Here is a 16,775-nt window from a genome sequence, read left to right as displayed (position 1 = left end):
GTTTTTATGACCCTTTCTCACCTATGTAGGGATTCTTGTTCCAAGAACAGATTGGAGTTGGACTATTTGGCCTCTGAGGTTACATACACCTATGTACCCCTAAAAAAACAGAAGCCAAAGTCAAGCTATCCAGATTACTGGGGCTTAGGGTCCTGGGTTGTTGAACTATGTGTTCCTCTCCTACTCTGAGGAAGGGAATTTTAGTCTGAAAGCCCACTGAATCCCAAGGAACGATATCTTTTACATGTGGGGTTATCAACTTCTTGAGGATAATCCTTTAGGCTTCTAATTCAATCTTAACAGGTTTGCCGCTGAGTACAGCTACTTGAAAAAAGCATAAAGGCTAATATACTTAGTGAGTTTAGTATCAATCAGACTACAGAGTATTGTATTCAGTTCTGGGTCCTATTAACAATACCAACAAGGAGTACCAAATTGAGGAGTTTGGAAACCATAAGGATCAGCTGAAGGAACTGAAAAACACCTGGGAGAGGAAGGAAGCATAATCACTCTTTGCCAGAGGAAAGGATTAAGCTTTAGGAGGCAAAACTGTATGGAAGTTACAAGGTGGTGTATCTGGTTTTTACTTAAGAACTTCCTAACACTTACAGATGTCTGATGATGGATTGGGCTGTTTAGCAAGTTCCCAGGTACTGAAGGAGTTGAAGCAGAGGATGGATAGCACCTGTTAGGGATATTATAGAGTGACTGATACTTTGAGTAGAGGTATGGATAGATGATTCTTGCAATCACTTTCTGCTTTAGCAGTGTATGAAAAATAAACTCGACCCAAATTTCTCAGGTAGGTAACTACCCACGTTAGGCAATCAAAGTCAAGGAGGTTAGGAGTACAGTCTGACCAGAACGATGGGAAGCTGAGCTTTTATCTCTTGTGATTTCTGCCCCAATCAAAAAGAATAATCCCCAACTCAAATAAACAAATACCACGAGCTTGAAATGGCAAACCATATTTAATGTCTTTATATGTCCTTCACTGTCACCCCTCCATTGTGATCCATCATCAATCAGAACTCGGCAGGGAGCACATCAGTACATTCCTTTGACCAAGGCTGGAAGCCAGGGAGATTCTCAGGCGAGGGCATGCAAACAATTTCAGGTGTTCTACAGCAGGCCTCAGGCCTCTGTATTCTGCGATAAAACGATCTCTTCAGTCCCGTAGGACGTTTGGAGTCTTTTGTTCTTCAGCTGCCTGACGTAGGACACCACGATGCTGAAAGTAGCGATAGGCCCGGGCACTACACAGGAAGCCTCCATACACGGTGAGCAACATCATGGAGGCAGAGAAGGCCTTGTAGCCAAAGTCAGCTAGCTGTTTAGCCGATGGCATTTTGCCCCCTGCAAAGAAACTGGATTCAGATCCAAACCCTTGAATATGATACACATACTCCCAAGTGCTCACACCTTTCTGGAAAGTCATCTGGAATTATGCAAATAAAGGAGTTAAAATTTCCAGTTAGGTGTATACCCCAAGGTCGTCACTGACCAAAAAATTTTATATACATCAACATATTTATAGCAGCACTTTTTGTGGTAGCAAAAAAACAGAAACAAACTAGATATCTATTAATTAGGAAATGGATAGAAAAATTGTGGTACACGAATATAATGGAAAATTACTGTGCTATAAGAAGCAATGATAAATATAGAGAAGCATAGATTTAAATGAACTGATACAAAGTAAGGGGAGCCAAGCAAATAATACAGACATTCAGGTAAGTAGAAAGAACAACAAAACAATCAAAAAATGAATGCTGAAAAACTGCAAAGAACAAGCCTGGCCTCAACATTTCCCTTCACTTCTTTGTAAAGGTAAGGAAGTCCACAAATATAAAACACTGAATACAATATCAGATTTTTTTTGATGTACTGATCAGTTTTGCTGAATTTTTCCCCCCTTTCTCTTTTTATTGTTTAAATTCTTTGCAGGCAGAGCCAAGAAAGCAAAATACACAGTGCCTATTGTGTAGTCCACTACATACAACACAGAGTTGAACGAATTACACACACAAAAAAAATCAAAAGTGAATACTGCAAAATAATAAAGAATCAAGATGGTTCCAAAGAAGAGATATGGGAAGATACTCCCAACACTCCCCTTTTAAAGAGATGGGTGAGGCAGCTAGGTGGCAAAATGGATACAGCACCTCCCTGGAGTCAGGAGGACCTGAGTTAAAATCTAGCCTTAGACACCTGACACCATTGTGACCCTGGGCAAGTCCCTTAACCCTACCTACCTTGAAAAAAAAAAGTTAAAGAGACAGGAAGTCTACAAGTGTGGTACAGCATACCTATTTTCGGACTTCTCTATGTACTGATTAGGCTAATCTTCTCTCTTTTTGTCTTTAAAAATATTGCTTCTTATATGGGATGGCTCTCTGGGAGTAGGAGGGATACTGAGGGAAATCGGGAAAAAAAATCAATATATAAAGACACTAATGAAAACTTATTTTGGGGGCAGCTAGGTGGCACAATGGATAGAGCTCTGGCCTTGGGAGTCAGAAGAACCTGAGCTCAAATCCAGCCTCAGACACTTAACACTTGCTAGCTACATGACTCTTAACAAGGGCAAGTCACTTAACCTGGATTGCCTCACCAAAAAAAGCAAAAAACAAAAAAAACTTAATTTTTAATAAATTCTTTGTTAAACGGCATGCTCTGAGGAGGTGTCATGGAAGGGGTAAAAAGGGAAATGTAGATGATATAGAAACAAAAGATCAATATAAATCTATTTAAAAAAACAAAACAAAAAACAAAAGAGCCTTGAGATTTCACCTCACTCACACCCAGCAAACTGCCAAAAATAACAAAAGATAAAAACTGTCAAAGTCAGAGGAGTTCCGGAAAGTCATACCAACGCACTACCGGTAGACCTGTGAAATTATTCCACAATTCTAGAAAACAATTTGGAATCAGGAGTGACTAAAATGTCTAGACCTAGAGATTTACCCCAGGGATGTTAAAAATAAAAACATAGGTCCAAATACATACAAAAATATTTACAGTTGAGATCTGTGTTTTAACAAAAGACTTGAGACAAAGCAGATTTTCATTCAAAAATGGCTAAACAAGTTCTGGTACATTAATAAAACTATCATTTCGCTATAATAAATGATAAAGATGATCAATACAGAGACACATGAGAAGACTTACATAAAGCAATGCAAAGTGAAATAAGCAAAACTAGGAAAACCACATACACAAAGATTACAACAATATACACAGAAACAACAAAACAATCAAACTGAATGCTGTGAAATTATAATGGCCAAACTTGGTGTCAGAAGATTTATGAGAATAGCCTTCAGAGTACTTTTACAGAGGTGGAGGACTATGGATGTGGAACTGCATATGTCAGATTTTTTTTTAAAATGTCTTGGGTTACTTTTGCTGAAAGTTTTTTTCTCTCTTCTAAAAAATATTTATAAGCTCTCTGGATGGTGGGGATGGGGTGGGGGCGGGGAAGAGAAAAAGAATGTAGGTAATGGAATAAAAATTTATTTTAAAGAACTTCCTGTGCTAGGGCCTGGGAGGAGATATAAAGATCAAACAATTACCCAAGAGCCCTCTCCTGATTAGGTCTATAATAAATTATTCAATCTGAAAAAAAGAAGGCTAATGTGGGACTGAATAATTACTAGTCTCGATCCTCTTCATACCCTTTGGGATCCTTTTCCATCAGTTATCATTTTTTTACTTTTCAATGAATCCCCTTCCATTGGCTCCTTTCTATCAACCTTGCTAAAAACTCCTATTATGATCCCACTGCTTTCCTTCTAGATGTGGCCTTCAAAAAAGCTAATAGGACCTTACACAGGATACAATGGAAGTACAGTGTTTTCCATTTAGCCCCAGGGTTTTCCCTGAACATCCACACAGACACTAGGTATGCTTCTGGTATACATCATTTAGTGGGGAACGGCTATAAATATTTTTGTACATATTTCCTCTTTGATCTCTTTGGGATATGGACCTAGTAACAGTATCACTAGGTCAAAGAATATATACATGATAGCTTTTTGGCCACAATTTCAAAATGCTTTCCAGACTAGTTCATAACTCCACAAACAAAGGATTAGTGTGGATACAATACAGGATACCACCAGAGTCTGGGGCTTCCTTAAATGATCCATTACAGAAAAGAATAAAGTCAGCATTGGGCAGGAGAATAATTTTTTGCATGGCTTCATACATAAATGAAAAATCTGGAGGCAGTCATGGAATACGGAGTGAGTCTCTCCTTTAGGGAAAAGGGTAACATAGTTGCTGGTGAGTGATGGAAGGGTTTTTCATAGACGGTCTCCGGATCAAAAGATACTGTGTATGGTAAGCATGGAACAGGAAAAATGGCATTGGGAACAAAAAGGGGGAGGTGTCAGAAAGGTCTATTTGTCTATCATAAAGATAGCCACAGCTGAAGTCTGAACTACAGGATCAAAGTGTTAGAAGAAAAAGGCAATGGTCCACATCTCAGGTTCTAGAGGTTAGCACATTACAGCTGCCACACTTCCAAGTCTTCATGACAAAAGAAGGTAATGGATTTGTAAAAGTTTGGGAGACCTAAATCTGGAGGTGAAGTTCACATACTGAATGAAGGAAAAAAGCACTTCATGTTCTTTGTCCCATAGCATAAGGTCAGGAGCAAGGAATAGAAAGGCCTTGCCACACCTACAAATTGTTGGATCCACTGCCTACAACAGACAGGAGCCCCTAAGAATTTCTCAATTTGCCTTTCAGTTACTGGCATGGGAATAGACAGGAGAGTGATAAAGTGGGCCTGACCCAAGGTGGCACGAATGGTGGGAAATCTCATGACCTAGTAAGTTCCTTGGCCAAACTGGAACTTGGATTTTGACATTTTATTGCCTTGCTGTGCAAATGAGGTGAATAAAGAGAGAATTATGAGAAAATTTTCCCGGCTTTGACTCAAAGTAATAAGTTATAAACATATCAGACAAAGGTGGATCCACAAGGGAAGTCTTCCTTTAATATTTGGGAAAACAGGGAAGGGGATTCCCCTGTGAAATTCAAGTCCAGGTAAGCTGATGTCCCTTGACAAAAAGGAACTGGGAATTTGGGTAGAATGGAGAAAATGGAAAAAAAGGCAAAGGGAAAAGTGAACAACATAAACCAGGTTGCAAAAGAGAGTAAAGTATGGTAACAGGGCTGGGAACAATGAAGTGGCGAGAAATTATAAAGAAGTTGATAATACAGAAATCTTAGTCAAAGTGGTCATATAGGGTTCCCATCTTGGTCAACTTTTCCTTCTTTCTTGACTAGCAGGATTAGGGGCAATACAAGGGGAAGTGACTTAACACAAAATACTTTGTTAAAGAAGAAATTCAATGAGAGGAGTGATTCCTTTTCGGGCATCTTTTACAGGGGAATCAGGAAGGGGAAAGAGGAGTATAAAAGAGCTGCTCAAAAGGGGTAGGGGGGACAGAGGGAAGTAAGAATTTCTGGGAAAGGTTAAGAATGGTAGGATCAGTTTAGGATGGAAGTTTCTGGAACGCTAGCAGTTTTTGCTACAACTCCAGAACTTTACTTTCTGTTTTTGTCAGGGAATCCTTCTAGCTAGCAAATGCTATCTTCTTCTTTTAAAACATATCTGATCTCTCAAAAAAAAAATAATAATATCCCATGTTTTGGGTCAGAATCTTCTAAAAAGCTTTGTAAATAAGTCAAATGATCCTGCATTTGGCCACTGCTAACTGGGATCATCCATGGTATACTCATTCCCCTTGACAAGAGAAAGATGAAATGTTTTAGAGATAATCCTATGGGTAACTATCAAGGCTGGTTAGAAATTATTTATTTATTGCCATTTGTGCCACTATAATCCCACAGGTGGTTTTACTCTGTTTATTACTCCTGGATGAGTCTATCCACAGAAAAGAGGGAGGATGTCTATACACAGTCATCACTCTCAGAGAGAATTATTTTCCTTGAAAGAGTCTTTCCTCAGAATCTTCCAAAGTATCTAGGCTTTCTTTGTCACACAGACTAATACTAGCTGTGCTACGTTTCAAACAACTGAACACTCAGTAAAGTCCAGGAGATCATGAGTCCATAGAGAAAACCCTACATTAACCCTTTTTGTTAAAGTTTCCAGAAGGTCTCAAGAAGGCATGATTTTCAGAGAAAAAAAAAATGACTCTTACCACCTTCAGGAATCAAGAGGGCTGGGACAACACAGGAAAGTCTGGTGAATGGTAAGAAGTCTTACCTTAGCGGCATTCCTGATAATTCACCTGTGCTACTGGTCTCACGGGTCCCCAAAGAAGTTCCAGTTACCTTACTTCTGACACCAAATTGTTGGGAGATTTCTCAAGCTAGGGTCTTGAGGAGTCCAGGGAGAGTAACACCCACTAGCTGGCTCCATAAACTGGAGGTCAATAACTTCAGAGACCAGATTATACTAAGGAAACACTAAGTTTATTCAAAGCTAGATAGGGGAACCACTAAGTGAAAAGTGGAAAAAAGATTAGGATAAGGATACACATTTAAGAGGCTCTAAAGGCCTGCCTATTCTTGGACCTTGAGCACTTTGTTTTCATCCTCCTCAGCTCCTGTTTTAAGAATACCACTGACAAACCTCATACCTCCAAGAAAAGGCAAACAGGATGGTAAGAGAATCATACCACACAGAGATTAGTTTGAAGGAACTGCAATTTTTAGATTGGAGGAAACTTAAGAAAGGCATGTATTGGAAGGGCTGTTTACATAGAAACAGGATTAAATTTATTTTGCTTGGCCCTTTCAAAAGGTGGAACTAGGAGCAAGGAACAGAAGTTGCAGAGGGGCACTATTTAAATTTCCAAAGTTCTTCTGGTGATGCTATATGCCTGTGAAATATCTCAAAAGAGAATGTCAATCTCAGAAGATTCAAAATCAGAGATTTTTAGGGGCAAGAAGCCTGAATTAATTCATCTGTGTTCTGCAAGTCTAAATTGAATTAAACATTCTGTGAGGCTCCAGATGGTAGATCTAGGAATAGTGGGTAGATGTTACAGAGGAGCAGTTTTCAGTTCAATATAAAAAAGAATGCAATAATTAGAGCTGTCCAAAAATAGAATAGGCAACCCCATGAGGTAGTGATTTTCACGTCACTGGACATGACCTAGTAGAGGCTGGACTGTTTCTTTGTCTTTGCAGCCTAGTACCTAGCAGAATGCTCTACACATAGTAAAAGCTTAATAAATGTTTTGTTGAACTGAATCCAGATGACTTTTAAGTTCCCTTCCAGCAAAAGATACTTTTTGTCATTTGTAACCAAACCTCTCAAAAATTAATCTATACTCACCACCTTACCTCCTATTTATTATTATTGATAATAGCTATTATTATAACTTATATATATATATAATAATAACATTTTATATATAGAACTTAAAGGTTTGCAAAACACTTTACACATATCACTTGTTCCTCACAACAATTTTGTAAGGTAGTTACGTTACTGGGAGACATTTAGGATCCCACAACTATTATGTGTCTGTGGAAATATTCACTTCAGATCTGACACCACGTCCAGTGCTCCATCCACTGTGCTCCACAGCTGTTTCCTTCTGCCTAGATTATGAAGTCCACCTAATTACTATCTCCCCCAAAGGAATCCAGTACTCTGGTCAAACTGGTCTATTCATTGCTCTCTGAAGATAATCCTCAAATCCCTAGCTTTCTGTTCCCCACAGCCTGGAAGGACTGCCTATGCCTATCATCCCTTCACAGCCCAGCTCAAGCCACCTTCTGTGAGATCCCGACTATCCCAGTTAGAGGTGATTACTCCTCCCTCTGAAATCCTATAGTAATTAATGGGCTAAGAAGACTAGATTTATCCTGTCCCAGCTTGGCCACTTTAACATGTAATGACCCTTCTAAACTTTCTGAACTTGTTTCCACATAGGTAAGTGGGAATATTCTCATCTAAAGTTATGAAGATCTGGGTTCAAGTCCTACCTCTGATTTTGGCTGAGTAAAGGGGCTGGGGAGATTTGGAAAGAGAAGTGAGGAAGCACCGGATCTCATTCAGGTTAAGAAGGAGATGGGAAACTTTATGTGGTTATTCTTCATGATATACAGCTTGAAATTCACTGGCTCCAAAGCTGGGAGATGGGAAGAATAGAGCCACTCCTTATCTGAAAGGCCTCCAGAACAGATAAGAGAGGGTGGGGACTATATCAGGGACATAAAAGGAATTCAATTAGGCTCTTTAGGTGTTTGAAAGGAAACAGACACAAAGTTATACTACGAGCACCTCATGTGTCTCTAAAAATGAGTTTATTGATAATAATGGACTCTCTTTTTGAAGTGCTAACCATAAATTGCTCTTAGATAAATGGAGATTTAAATGTTAACATTAGTGATTATTAATCCAGATTTTGGTCGAAGTCTATCCTGAAAATAAATCAGAATGTGGTCTGTGTTTGCCTATTAGGATAATTGTGGTAAATAGAATCAAATGAAAAACATACATTTGTTATTCGGCATTAAAGCATGAAAAACACTAGGAAAATTCATAGATCAAGAAAACCTGAGTCAAAAAACTCCAGTCTCAGAAACTGATTAGCTGTATGACTTCACCTTGATTTACCTTGGTTTCTTGATCTGTAAAAGAAAAAATAAGATGATAGCATCCACCTCCCAGGGGTTGTTGTGAGAATCACATTGTAAAGTGTTGGCATATGGCAAGGACTATAGTGACTATATGAATGATTAACTATCGTTCTTCTTCTTCTTATTTCCATAATGGATAACTTTATACAGAGTTTTGGATATGATTAGCATAAAATGCCAAAGGTGAATGATGATTTTTCAGGTAAATTAACCTGGAAATTCATTCAACTGAATTGAGGTGACCAGACTGGTGATTGGTTTTGTTTCATGTTTGAAATCCATAATATTGTCTATGCTGCTATTATGTTTCTAAATTTTCTGACATTGTGAGATTTTGTAAATCATCATATCAAATATGCTTAGAAAAGCAGCTTCTTTTTTAATTTGGATATTGTTAGATTATGAACTGAACTGTTAAAAGAAGATGGCAAAAATGTTAAAAAAAAAAACTTATCTATTCAGTCCCATTGACCATGTGTTGTACAATATTCTGAAATACTGAAATTAAAAATAAGAATGAAATACTGAAATTTAAGAAACTAGAAACTTCTAGGTTTGCCTATAGCTAAGAGGAAGTTTCAGCAAAAATTATTTGGTTATTACTTATGAAAATTATGAAATTATTAAGGGTTATTGTCATAATGTTAAACCCTATCAAGTATTTAAGATGGATATATTTTAAAAGGGAAAATTGAGGATTACTGTGAGGGAAAAGGTACAAAGATCTCGTAAAATCTTCTTATTCATAAAGTTACAAGGTTTCCTGAGATCATCTGCTTGCACAGTGTAATAAGTTCTTATCAGTTCTGTGAAAAAGCTTGCTAGTTTTGTAAAATTCCTAAGTAATGAATTTGTTTACTGAAAAAAATGAGACCCCCTTTTCCACTCCCTGCAAAAATGGGGGTGAAATTTTCAAGCCCGCTTATAGTAAAGAGTTTCTTCTGAGATTATTTGCCCATCACTTGTGAAGGTTTTGAACTTATACCTGGAATGGTATATACTGAAGATACATCTTGAGCCAATTTGGTCTCAAAAAAAAAATCTAATCTTAAAAAGATCTGTTTTTGCCATAAGGGGTGTTGCCATACAATACTTTTAAGAGATGGATATCTGTTAGTCTGGAGGTTTACAGCAATTGGCCAATATTTTTCCTGGGTTTTGAATAAATTACACATAACTATCTGCGTGGAATCCCAGAATATAATTATTTGCTTGATTTCTAATGACTGATTTTTACACCAGGATGAGTTTAAATTAAGCTAGAAGAAAAATAAGGAAAGGATGTGAATTTTTTTTAAGGCTTGGTAAACTTTTGCTATTGTAATACCTGAAAGAAATAGTAACTTAAATGATAAATGTTGGAGAAAATGTGGGAAAATTGGAACAGAAATGCATCGTTGGTGGAGCTGTGAAATGATCCAACCATTTTAGAGAGCAATGTGGAACTATGCCCAAGGGGCTACAAAAATGTGCATACCCTCTGACTCAACAATAGCATTTCTAGGGCTATATCCCAAAGAGATCATAAAAATGGGAAAAGGACCCAGAAGTACAAAAATATTTATAGCAGCCCTTTTTGTGGTGGCAAAGAACTGGAAACTGAGGGGATGCCATGAATTGGGGAATGGCTGAACAAGCTGAGGTATATGAATGTAATGGAATACTACTGTGTTATAAGAAATGATGAGCAGGCAGACTTCAGAAAAACCTGGAAAGACTTGTATGGACTGATGCTGAGTGAAGTGAGCAGAACCAGGAGAACCGTGTACACAGTAATAGCCACATTGTGCAATAACTAACTTTGATAGACTTAGCACTTCTCAGCATTGCAAGGATCTAAGATATCTCCAAAAGTCTCATGATGGAAAATGCTATCGACATCCAAAGAAAGAACTATGGAGTTTAAACAGAGACTAAAGCATACTATTTGCTATTTTTTTTCTTCTGTTTTGTTTCTTCTTTCTGGTAGTTCCTCCTATTAGTTCTAATTTTTCCTTACAAAAATGACTATGTGAAAATAAAAAAATTAGCCATAAGCTGTGATTAGTGACACTTGCTATTTGAAGTAATATCTCATGGGACTGTAATCTGATATCAATCTAAGTTCTGATTTCAAATATGACTGCTTGTACTGTCATGAGACCAAAAGTCCACCATTCAAGGGGGATGCCACGTGCTGCCCAGAAGGAGTCCAGTCTGAAAATTGCTACATATAGATATCTGTGTCTGGGAAAAATTGAGGGGACAACTTGGGCATGGCTGAAGGTAGGATCCTCTTGACTCAGTTTCCCTATATTATATTGTTACTTCCCTTTGAACAAGAATGTTTCCCATACAGCTAATCCAGACACTGACGATAATACCCTGTAAATGAGGTGGAATTTTGCTGTATAATCAGCTGTTCCTAAAACTTAACTATGATTCTTGGCTGAAATCAAAAAGAGCTAAGGATGTTCTATCCTGGTATACTTATCATTCTATGCCCTTGGGCCTGGAGGACCAGTTTTAACACTATCATACCATGTCCATTATTCTTCCTCTATCCTAAGAAAGAGTTAAATTAGTGCTTGAACTTGTCAAATGTATAAGGTTAAGTTCCTGAAGTATTTCAATCCGGGAATAATTAGACAATGATTAAGAAGCTTATGAAACAAAGATATAAATCTATTAATTCACAAATTTAATCTCACAAGGTTAAAGTCAGAAAACTCTTCTATTTTTAAGGAATACAATTTCCGTGAAATCAGTTAATTTAGTGGAGAATAATTTGTGAACTACCTTGCAGGAAAACTGATTTTACTTAGGTTTGTTATTTAATATGGGATTAAGACCCGTATATAAAGCATGTTCTGAAATGCAAAACTACTCAAGAGTCACCTTAAAGATGTTCCCTTTGCTTACAGGGCTTTTACGAGCAATAATCTATATTTGTGTAATATCTATTCCACTTGAACATGGTTAAATGACTGAACGTTTTACTATAGACAACTTGTTTCATATAAACTATTCTCTGTATACAATTTGGCATTAATTACTTAGTATATTTACACATTCCAAGTATATTTACACATCTCAAGTCTTTTGTTGTTTGCTATTAAGTAGCTTTTAAGCAAATTTCATCTGTGTACCTGTTGAACCTAGAGAAAAAAGCATCAGTGCTGGTAGCTATGTATTCATGTACAGAATTAAATCCTTAAAGTATCTCTTCCTCCTAAATCAGCAGGTGTGAAAAGAAATTCTGAGAAAGCAACAAGATCAGATAATTATATATGTCAAATGTAAATGATTCTAATAGGATATACAAGCTTTGAGAATGTTATAAAAATAAGTTCTAAAAATTGGGTTCAGAATTTTACATGTAAAATTTAACTAATAATTGTAAAGACAACAGAAACAGCAAATGATACGTAATAACTGAAATTTTCTGACATTTCAGGTCTATTATGGATTTCTAATTTATTGTTCTTCTTATAGCTCTATTGTCAATAAGACCAGAATCATAAGGTTTGAGCTAGTTTTTAACCACAAGACCTAGTTATTAAAAAAACCAAATTTAAGAAGTTAAACTAAGTTGTATTAAGTCTTGTTAGTAACAGATTTGGTAGAACTACTTAGGAATCTCTCCAAGTGACTTGGAAGTAGGGAAGAATATCCACTGAAAGAAGACCCCTCCAGAGCTGCTATGAGACCGAGGCCTATTCCAGAATATCCAAGGTAAGCTATTTCTAGGAACCAGACAACTGCATGGGACATCTGGGACTCAAGATGAAAAGTGTTGATTAACTGAGCACTGGGAGTGGGTTACCAGGTTACAAGGAATATTGATGTTATCATTATTTTATTACTTTGGTCTTCTGTTTTATGGTATTTCTGTTTACTGAGTTTTCCTGGTGACTTTGCTGATTTGTAAATCTCTCTAAAATTAGTATGCCCTCTAAATGACCTGATCTGCAACAGGCCTTAGTTTACATACAGGGTCTATTTAATAAAGTTTGTCTCACTGGGGGATACATGAGATTATGACTGTTATCTAAGTTTATTCAATTCTGTGACATTGATGGAAACATAGGATCATTATTTGTGACACCCATGGCCAAAGCACATTTATTTTCTGTTGTGAGCTTAAATCCCCTGGCTTAAAGCGATTAACTGGGCACACTCAGCAGAGATTAGGATGATATAGCTGAGGATTAAGGAGTGATATAAAACCAAATGTGGTGTGGAAGTATATATGTATATTTTGTTTTGTTGTTCAGTCATTTCCATATATATAGTTAACACCAACCGGGGGAATTGTTAAAAGTTATGCCAAGTCAGTGACCCATTGTTCCCTGACCAGTTTGTTAATATGTTGGGGGGTGGCATCACCTAGTCTGTAGCTTTTGTACTATCTGCTATTTATCATCTACAATCTGTTAAACAACATCTGTTAAACAACAAGTAGACTTCAGATACTGGCAATAAAGGAGGCGCTACAATGCAATGGACTAATTCCTTTCACTGATATGGTCCTATCTTAATTGTCTTTATCTAACTTAATCAGTAAAAGCAGGCTCCATCTTGAATCCCTTGCTGATCTCCACTGATTAGTCTGTCAATATTTTGCTGCCTTGACATAACTTTTAACAAGCTCTTTGTAATTCTCTTGGTCCAGTTTTGCCTTGTTAATATCCAGGCAAAATCCAAATGAAGAATTTTCCTCTTAAAAAAACTTTATAGCAAGGCACTTTGTTGAGCACTATGAATAAATAAAACAAAGCCCTATCCCCAAAGGAAAGATAAGACACAGAATTTTTTTTAAAAGGTATAAGTGCTATATGCAAAAAAGGATAAGGGGAAATAGGAAAGAAGAGATGGGTTGGTCAGATGGCAAGAAGTAACAAATAAGTAACCTGAGAACTCTACTCATCCTAGAGATGTCAGGAGAAAGGCCTCCATTAAGTAGGGTGTGCCTCTTGTGATAAATTCCTAGAAGAATATGAACAAAGCATGAGGAGAAACAGATGGAGAAACATCTACATCTTTGGAGGGACTATCCAAAGTCATGTGAGCTCCTTGCCAGCGACTGTTTTTCTTTATTTCTTTTTGGGATTGGGGGATTGCCTTTCTTTATATTCCCAGTGCTTAGCACAGGGCCACCAGGCATAGAGTAAGCCTTAATAAATGCTAAATTACTGACTGACATAAATCACAGATCTATTTCAGTATTTGAATAAGTGCTATAAGCCAGGTAGACTCAAATAGAAGTGGCAGTTCAGAGGAAGGTGAGTTCAATGCTCATTTGGGAGGGTGCCCCAGAACGCTTCATGTAAGAACTAACTCTGGGGGCAGCAAGATGGCGCAGTGGATAGAGTACTGGCCCTGGATTCAGGAGGACCTGAGTTCAAATCCACCCTCAGACACATAACACTTCATAACTGCGTGACCCTGGGCAAGTCACTTAACTCCACTGCCTAACCAAAAAGAAAAAAAAAAAAAAAGAACTAACTCTGAGCGATGAAAGATGACTAGGATTTTGACTGACCCTTCCTGGCTTCCTTTAAGTCCTGGTTAAAATTCCACCTTCTATAAGAATCTTTTTCTAAGCCCTCTTAATCTCAGTGCTTTCCCTCTCTTGATGATTTCCTATTTATCCTACATAGTTTGCTTTGTAAAGATTTGTTTGCATGTTGTCTCCTCCATCAGATTGTTAGCTCCTTGAGGAGAGGAACTGTCTTTTGACTCTTTTTGTATGCCTAAGGCTTAGCACAGTGCCTGCCACATAGTAGGCGCTTAAAAAAAAGTTTACTGAATTGAACTGAATAGGCAAAAAGGGAAAGGGAGGAAAAGGAGCATAGCTGGAGCAGGATCAAAGCAAAGGGAGTATTCTATACAAAGGCTAAGGATAACAAGTCTACAAGTATTAGGGGACGGGAGCAGGGTTACAATGTGACTGAAGTCTGGTTGGAGCATTAGACCTTAAAAACCCGAGTAAGAAAATGAAGGGTCTTCAGGTGGCCCCAAGACCTGCCCGATAAGGGGTTGTGAGCAGAAGCAGAGAGACACAAGGACGCCGAGATCGCGCATTAGGAAAAGTAACTAACTCTCGGCGGCCGAGAGCCCAGGGCTCAGGAGGGGGTCTCTGTTCGGGCCTCTCGGGAGCTGACCCCGCTGGCCGATGAAGCAGAAGGACAGGCGGGCAAGGGCAGCCGGCCACGCCGCAGGGGGGGCCGGTCAGCTTCCACGCCTGCCCACCGGACACCCAGCGCTCGTTCCCCGGCCCCGACCCTCAGGCCGCTCGGGCCGGCCGGCTTCCCTCCCTCTCCAACCTTTTGCTCCACCCTTTCCCTAAGTTTGGGTAAGAACCAGGTCTTTTAGCGCTTTTTGGAACCACCCTCCCCGGCCTTGCCTCTCCAGCTCCACATACCCTCCCTCGTACCTGGCCCTCACAGAAAAGACCGCAGCCTCTCTAAGTCCGTCGACTCGCTCAACCTTCGCCGCTGCGCCACTTCCGGCCCCAAGGGAAGGTGGGACCGGAACCATAAAGATGCAACAGCGGGAGTCGGGGGAGGAGAACTGGAGGCCTTGAACTCTAAGAGAGGCGCCTAAACAGAAGCGTTAGGGCGGAAATGGATTCTCACCCTCCCGAACTAACTTCCGGCTTCAGTCGGAGAGGGAAGTCAACTTCCCGAAGCCGACTAGAGTATACTTCCGCCCTCTGAGGAGGAACATCTGCCGCAACGCTGGCGGGATCCGATGAATTTCCGGCTCACCGGGCCAATCATTGGCGTCCTAAAAGTCGCCAACGAGCAGTTTGAACGCACAGAATCCTGGACTTTGTAGTCATTCCTCATTAGGATTCCCCGACGCTGAGGTCCGAGAGGGCTGTAATCGATAGGCCAATCCCAAGCACGCATGATCTAGTGATGTCACTGGTCGTCGGGCAGATCCTTTTCTGGAAAGATTCGATTTGAAGCCGTCAATGCGCCCCCTGGTGCTTCTTCCCGCACTTTCCCAGAAGAATGAATGCCAAAGAGGGGTGACCTATGGCGACTAAGTAAGGTGCTCACCTGGACCCTGCAGAGAAATATGGCCAAGTTTGACAGTGGTCATGTGTCAAGTGGGAATTGGAAAGCCAAAAGTAGTCTATTGTTTCCCTAATTTTCAAGCTGCCACAGATCCCTAAAGCCCTGGGTATTTGTTTGGAAGAATCATAATAAGAATCTAGAGAAGCAGTGATAGGAAGAAACTCTGAACCTGGAGATTGAAGACCTGAGTTCTGGCCCCAGAATAAACCAGTGGTGTGACCCTGGCCAGTCTCTCCAGGCGTGTTTCCAAAGCTCTAATATGGCCAAAGATTTAAAGCCAAAAGCGATCTAGCCCAAACCTCTCATTTTGCAGATAATAATAATGTTTATTAAGGTTTGCAAATATGATTTGCTTTAATCCTAACACAACCCTAGGATATAGGTGCTATTTTTATCCGTGCTTTACAGATGGGGAAAACTGAAGCTGGCCCCCATTAAGTAACTTGCCTAGGGTCATACAGCTAGGGTGGTTTGAATTCAGGTTCCCCTCACTCTACCCACTGGACCACAAAGTTACCGAGGAAAGAGGTCCAAGGAAGGCAATTTGAACCCAGGTTCTCTGAGTCCAAATCCACCATTCTTTCCACTGCACAGACCAATGAACTAGAATAGTAAGAGGGCAAGAGGCTCTGGGGATGAATGACAAATTTGCTGTTGTTAAAACAGTAAAAACTGAATTCTCCTCACCATAAAGAAAAATAAGGTGGGGGAGGAGTGAAGAGTACAGTGTGACACACACACACACACACACACACACACAAACTCAGTTCAGAAAAGAATCTGGCTTTATTATAGAAACAAAGATGTTTGACTTGAATGACCCAGATTAAAGTTAGGAATCTGGGGGCAGCTAGGTGGCACAGTGAATAGAGCTCTGGCCTTGGAGTCAGGAGGACCTGAGTTCAAATCCAGCCTCAGCACTTAATACTTACTGGCTGTGTGACCCTGGGCAAGTCACTTAACCCTGATTGCCTCAGCAAAAAAAAAAAAAAAGAAAAAAAGGTAGGAATCTGTTCAGTGTCAGTAAGTCATATTACTGAATTTTAGACCTATTTCTAAGTGATGGGGTAGGGG

The 16,775-nt window shown here is 39.2% G+C and overlaps 1 protein-coding gene across 1 annotated transcript; it reads right to left on the bottom strand.

The window, feature by feature from the left end:
- Nucleotides 1-952: 952 nt before the first annotated feature.
- Nucleotides 953-15,226, bottom strand: LOC114029668 (cytochrome c oxidase assembly protein COX14). The gene is made up of 2 exons (XM_027844266.1): nt 15,053-15,226; nt 953-1,356 (listed from the first exon to the last, which is right to left on the bottom strand). Exon 2 carries the CDS (start codon nt 1,346-1,348, stop codon nt 1,169-1,171), a length of 180 nt encoding a protein of 59 aa, XP_027700067.1. The 5' UTR covers nt 1,349-1,356; nt 15,053-15,226; the 3' UTR covers nt 953-1,168.
- Between the last annotated feature and the right edge of the window lie 1,549 nt (nt 15,227-16,775).

This window comes from Vombatus ursinus, unplaced genomic scaffold, assembly GCF_900497805.2.
Source record: "Vombatus ursinus unplaced genomic scaffold, bare-nosed wombat genome assembly UNPS02014941.1, whole genome shotgun sequence".
Classification (NCBI taxonomy): Eukaryota; Metazoa; Chordata; class Mammalia; order Diprotodontia; family Vombatidae; genus Vombatus; species Vombatus ursinus.
The sequence above is the reverse complement of the archived record's forward strand: the minus strand, read 5'-3'. Positions and strand labels throughout refer to the sequence as shown.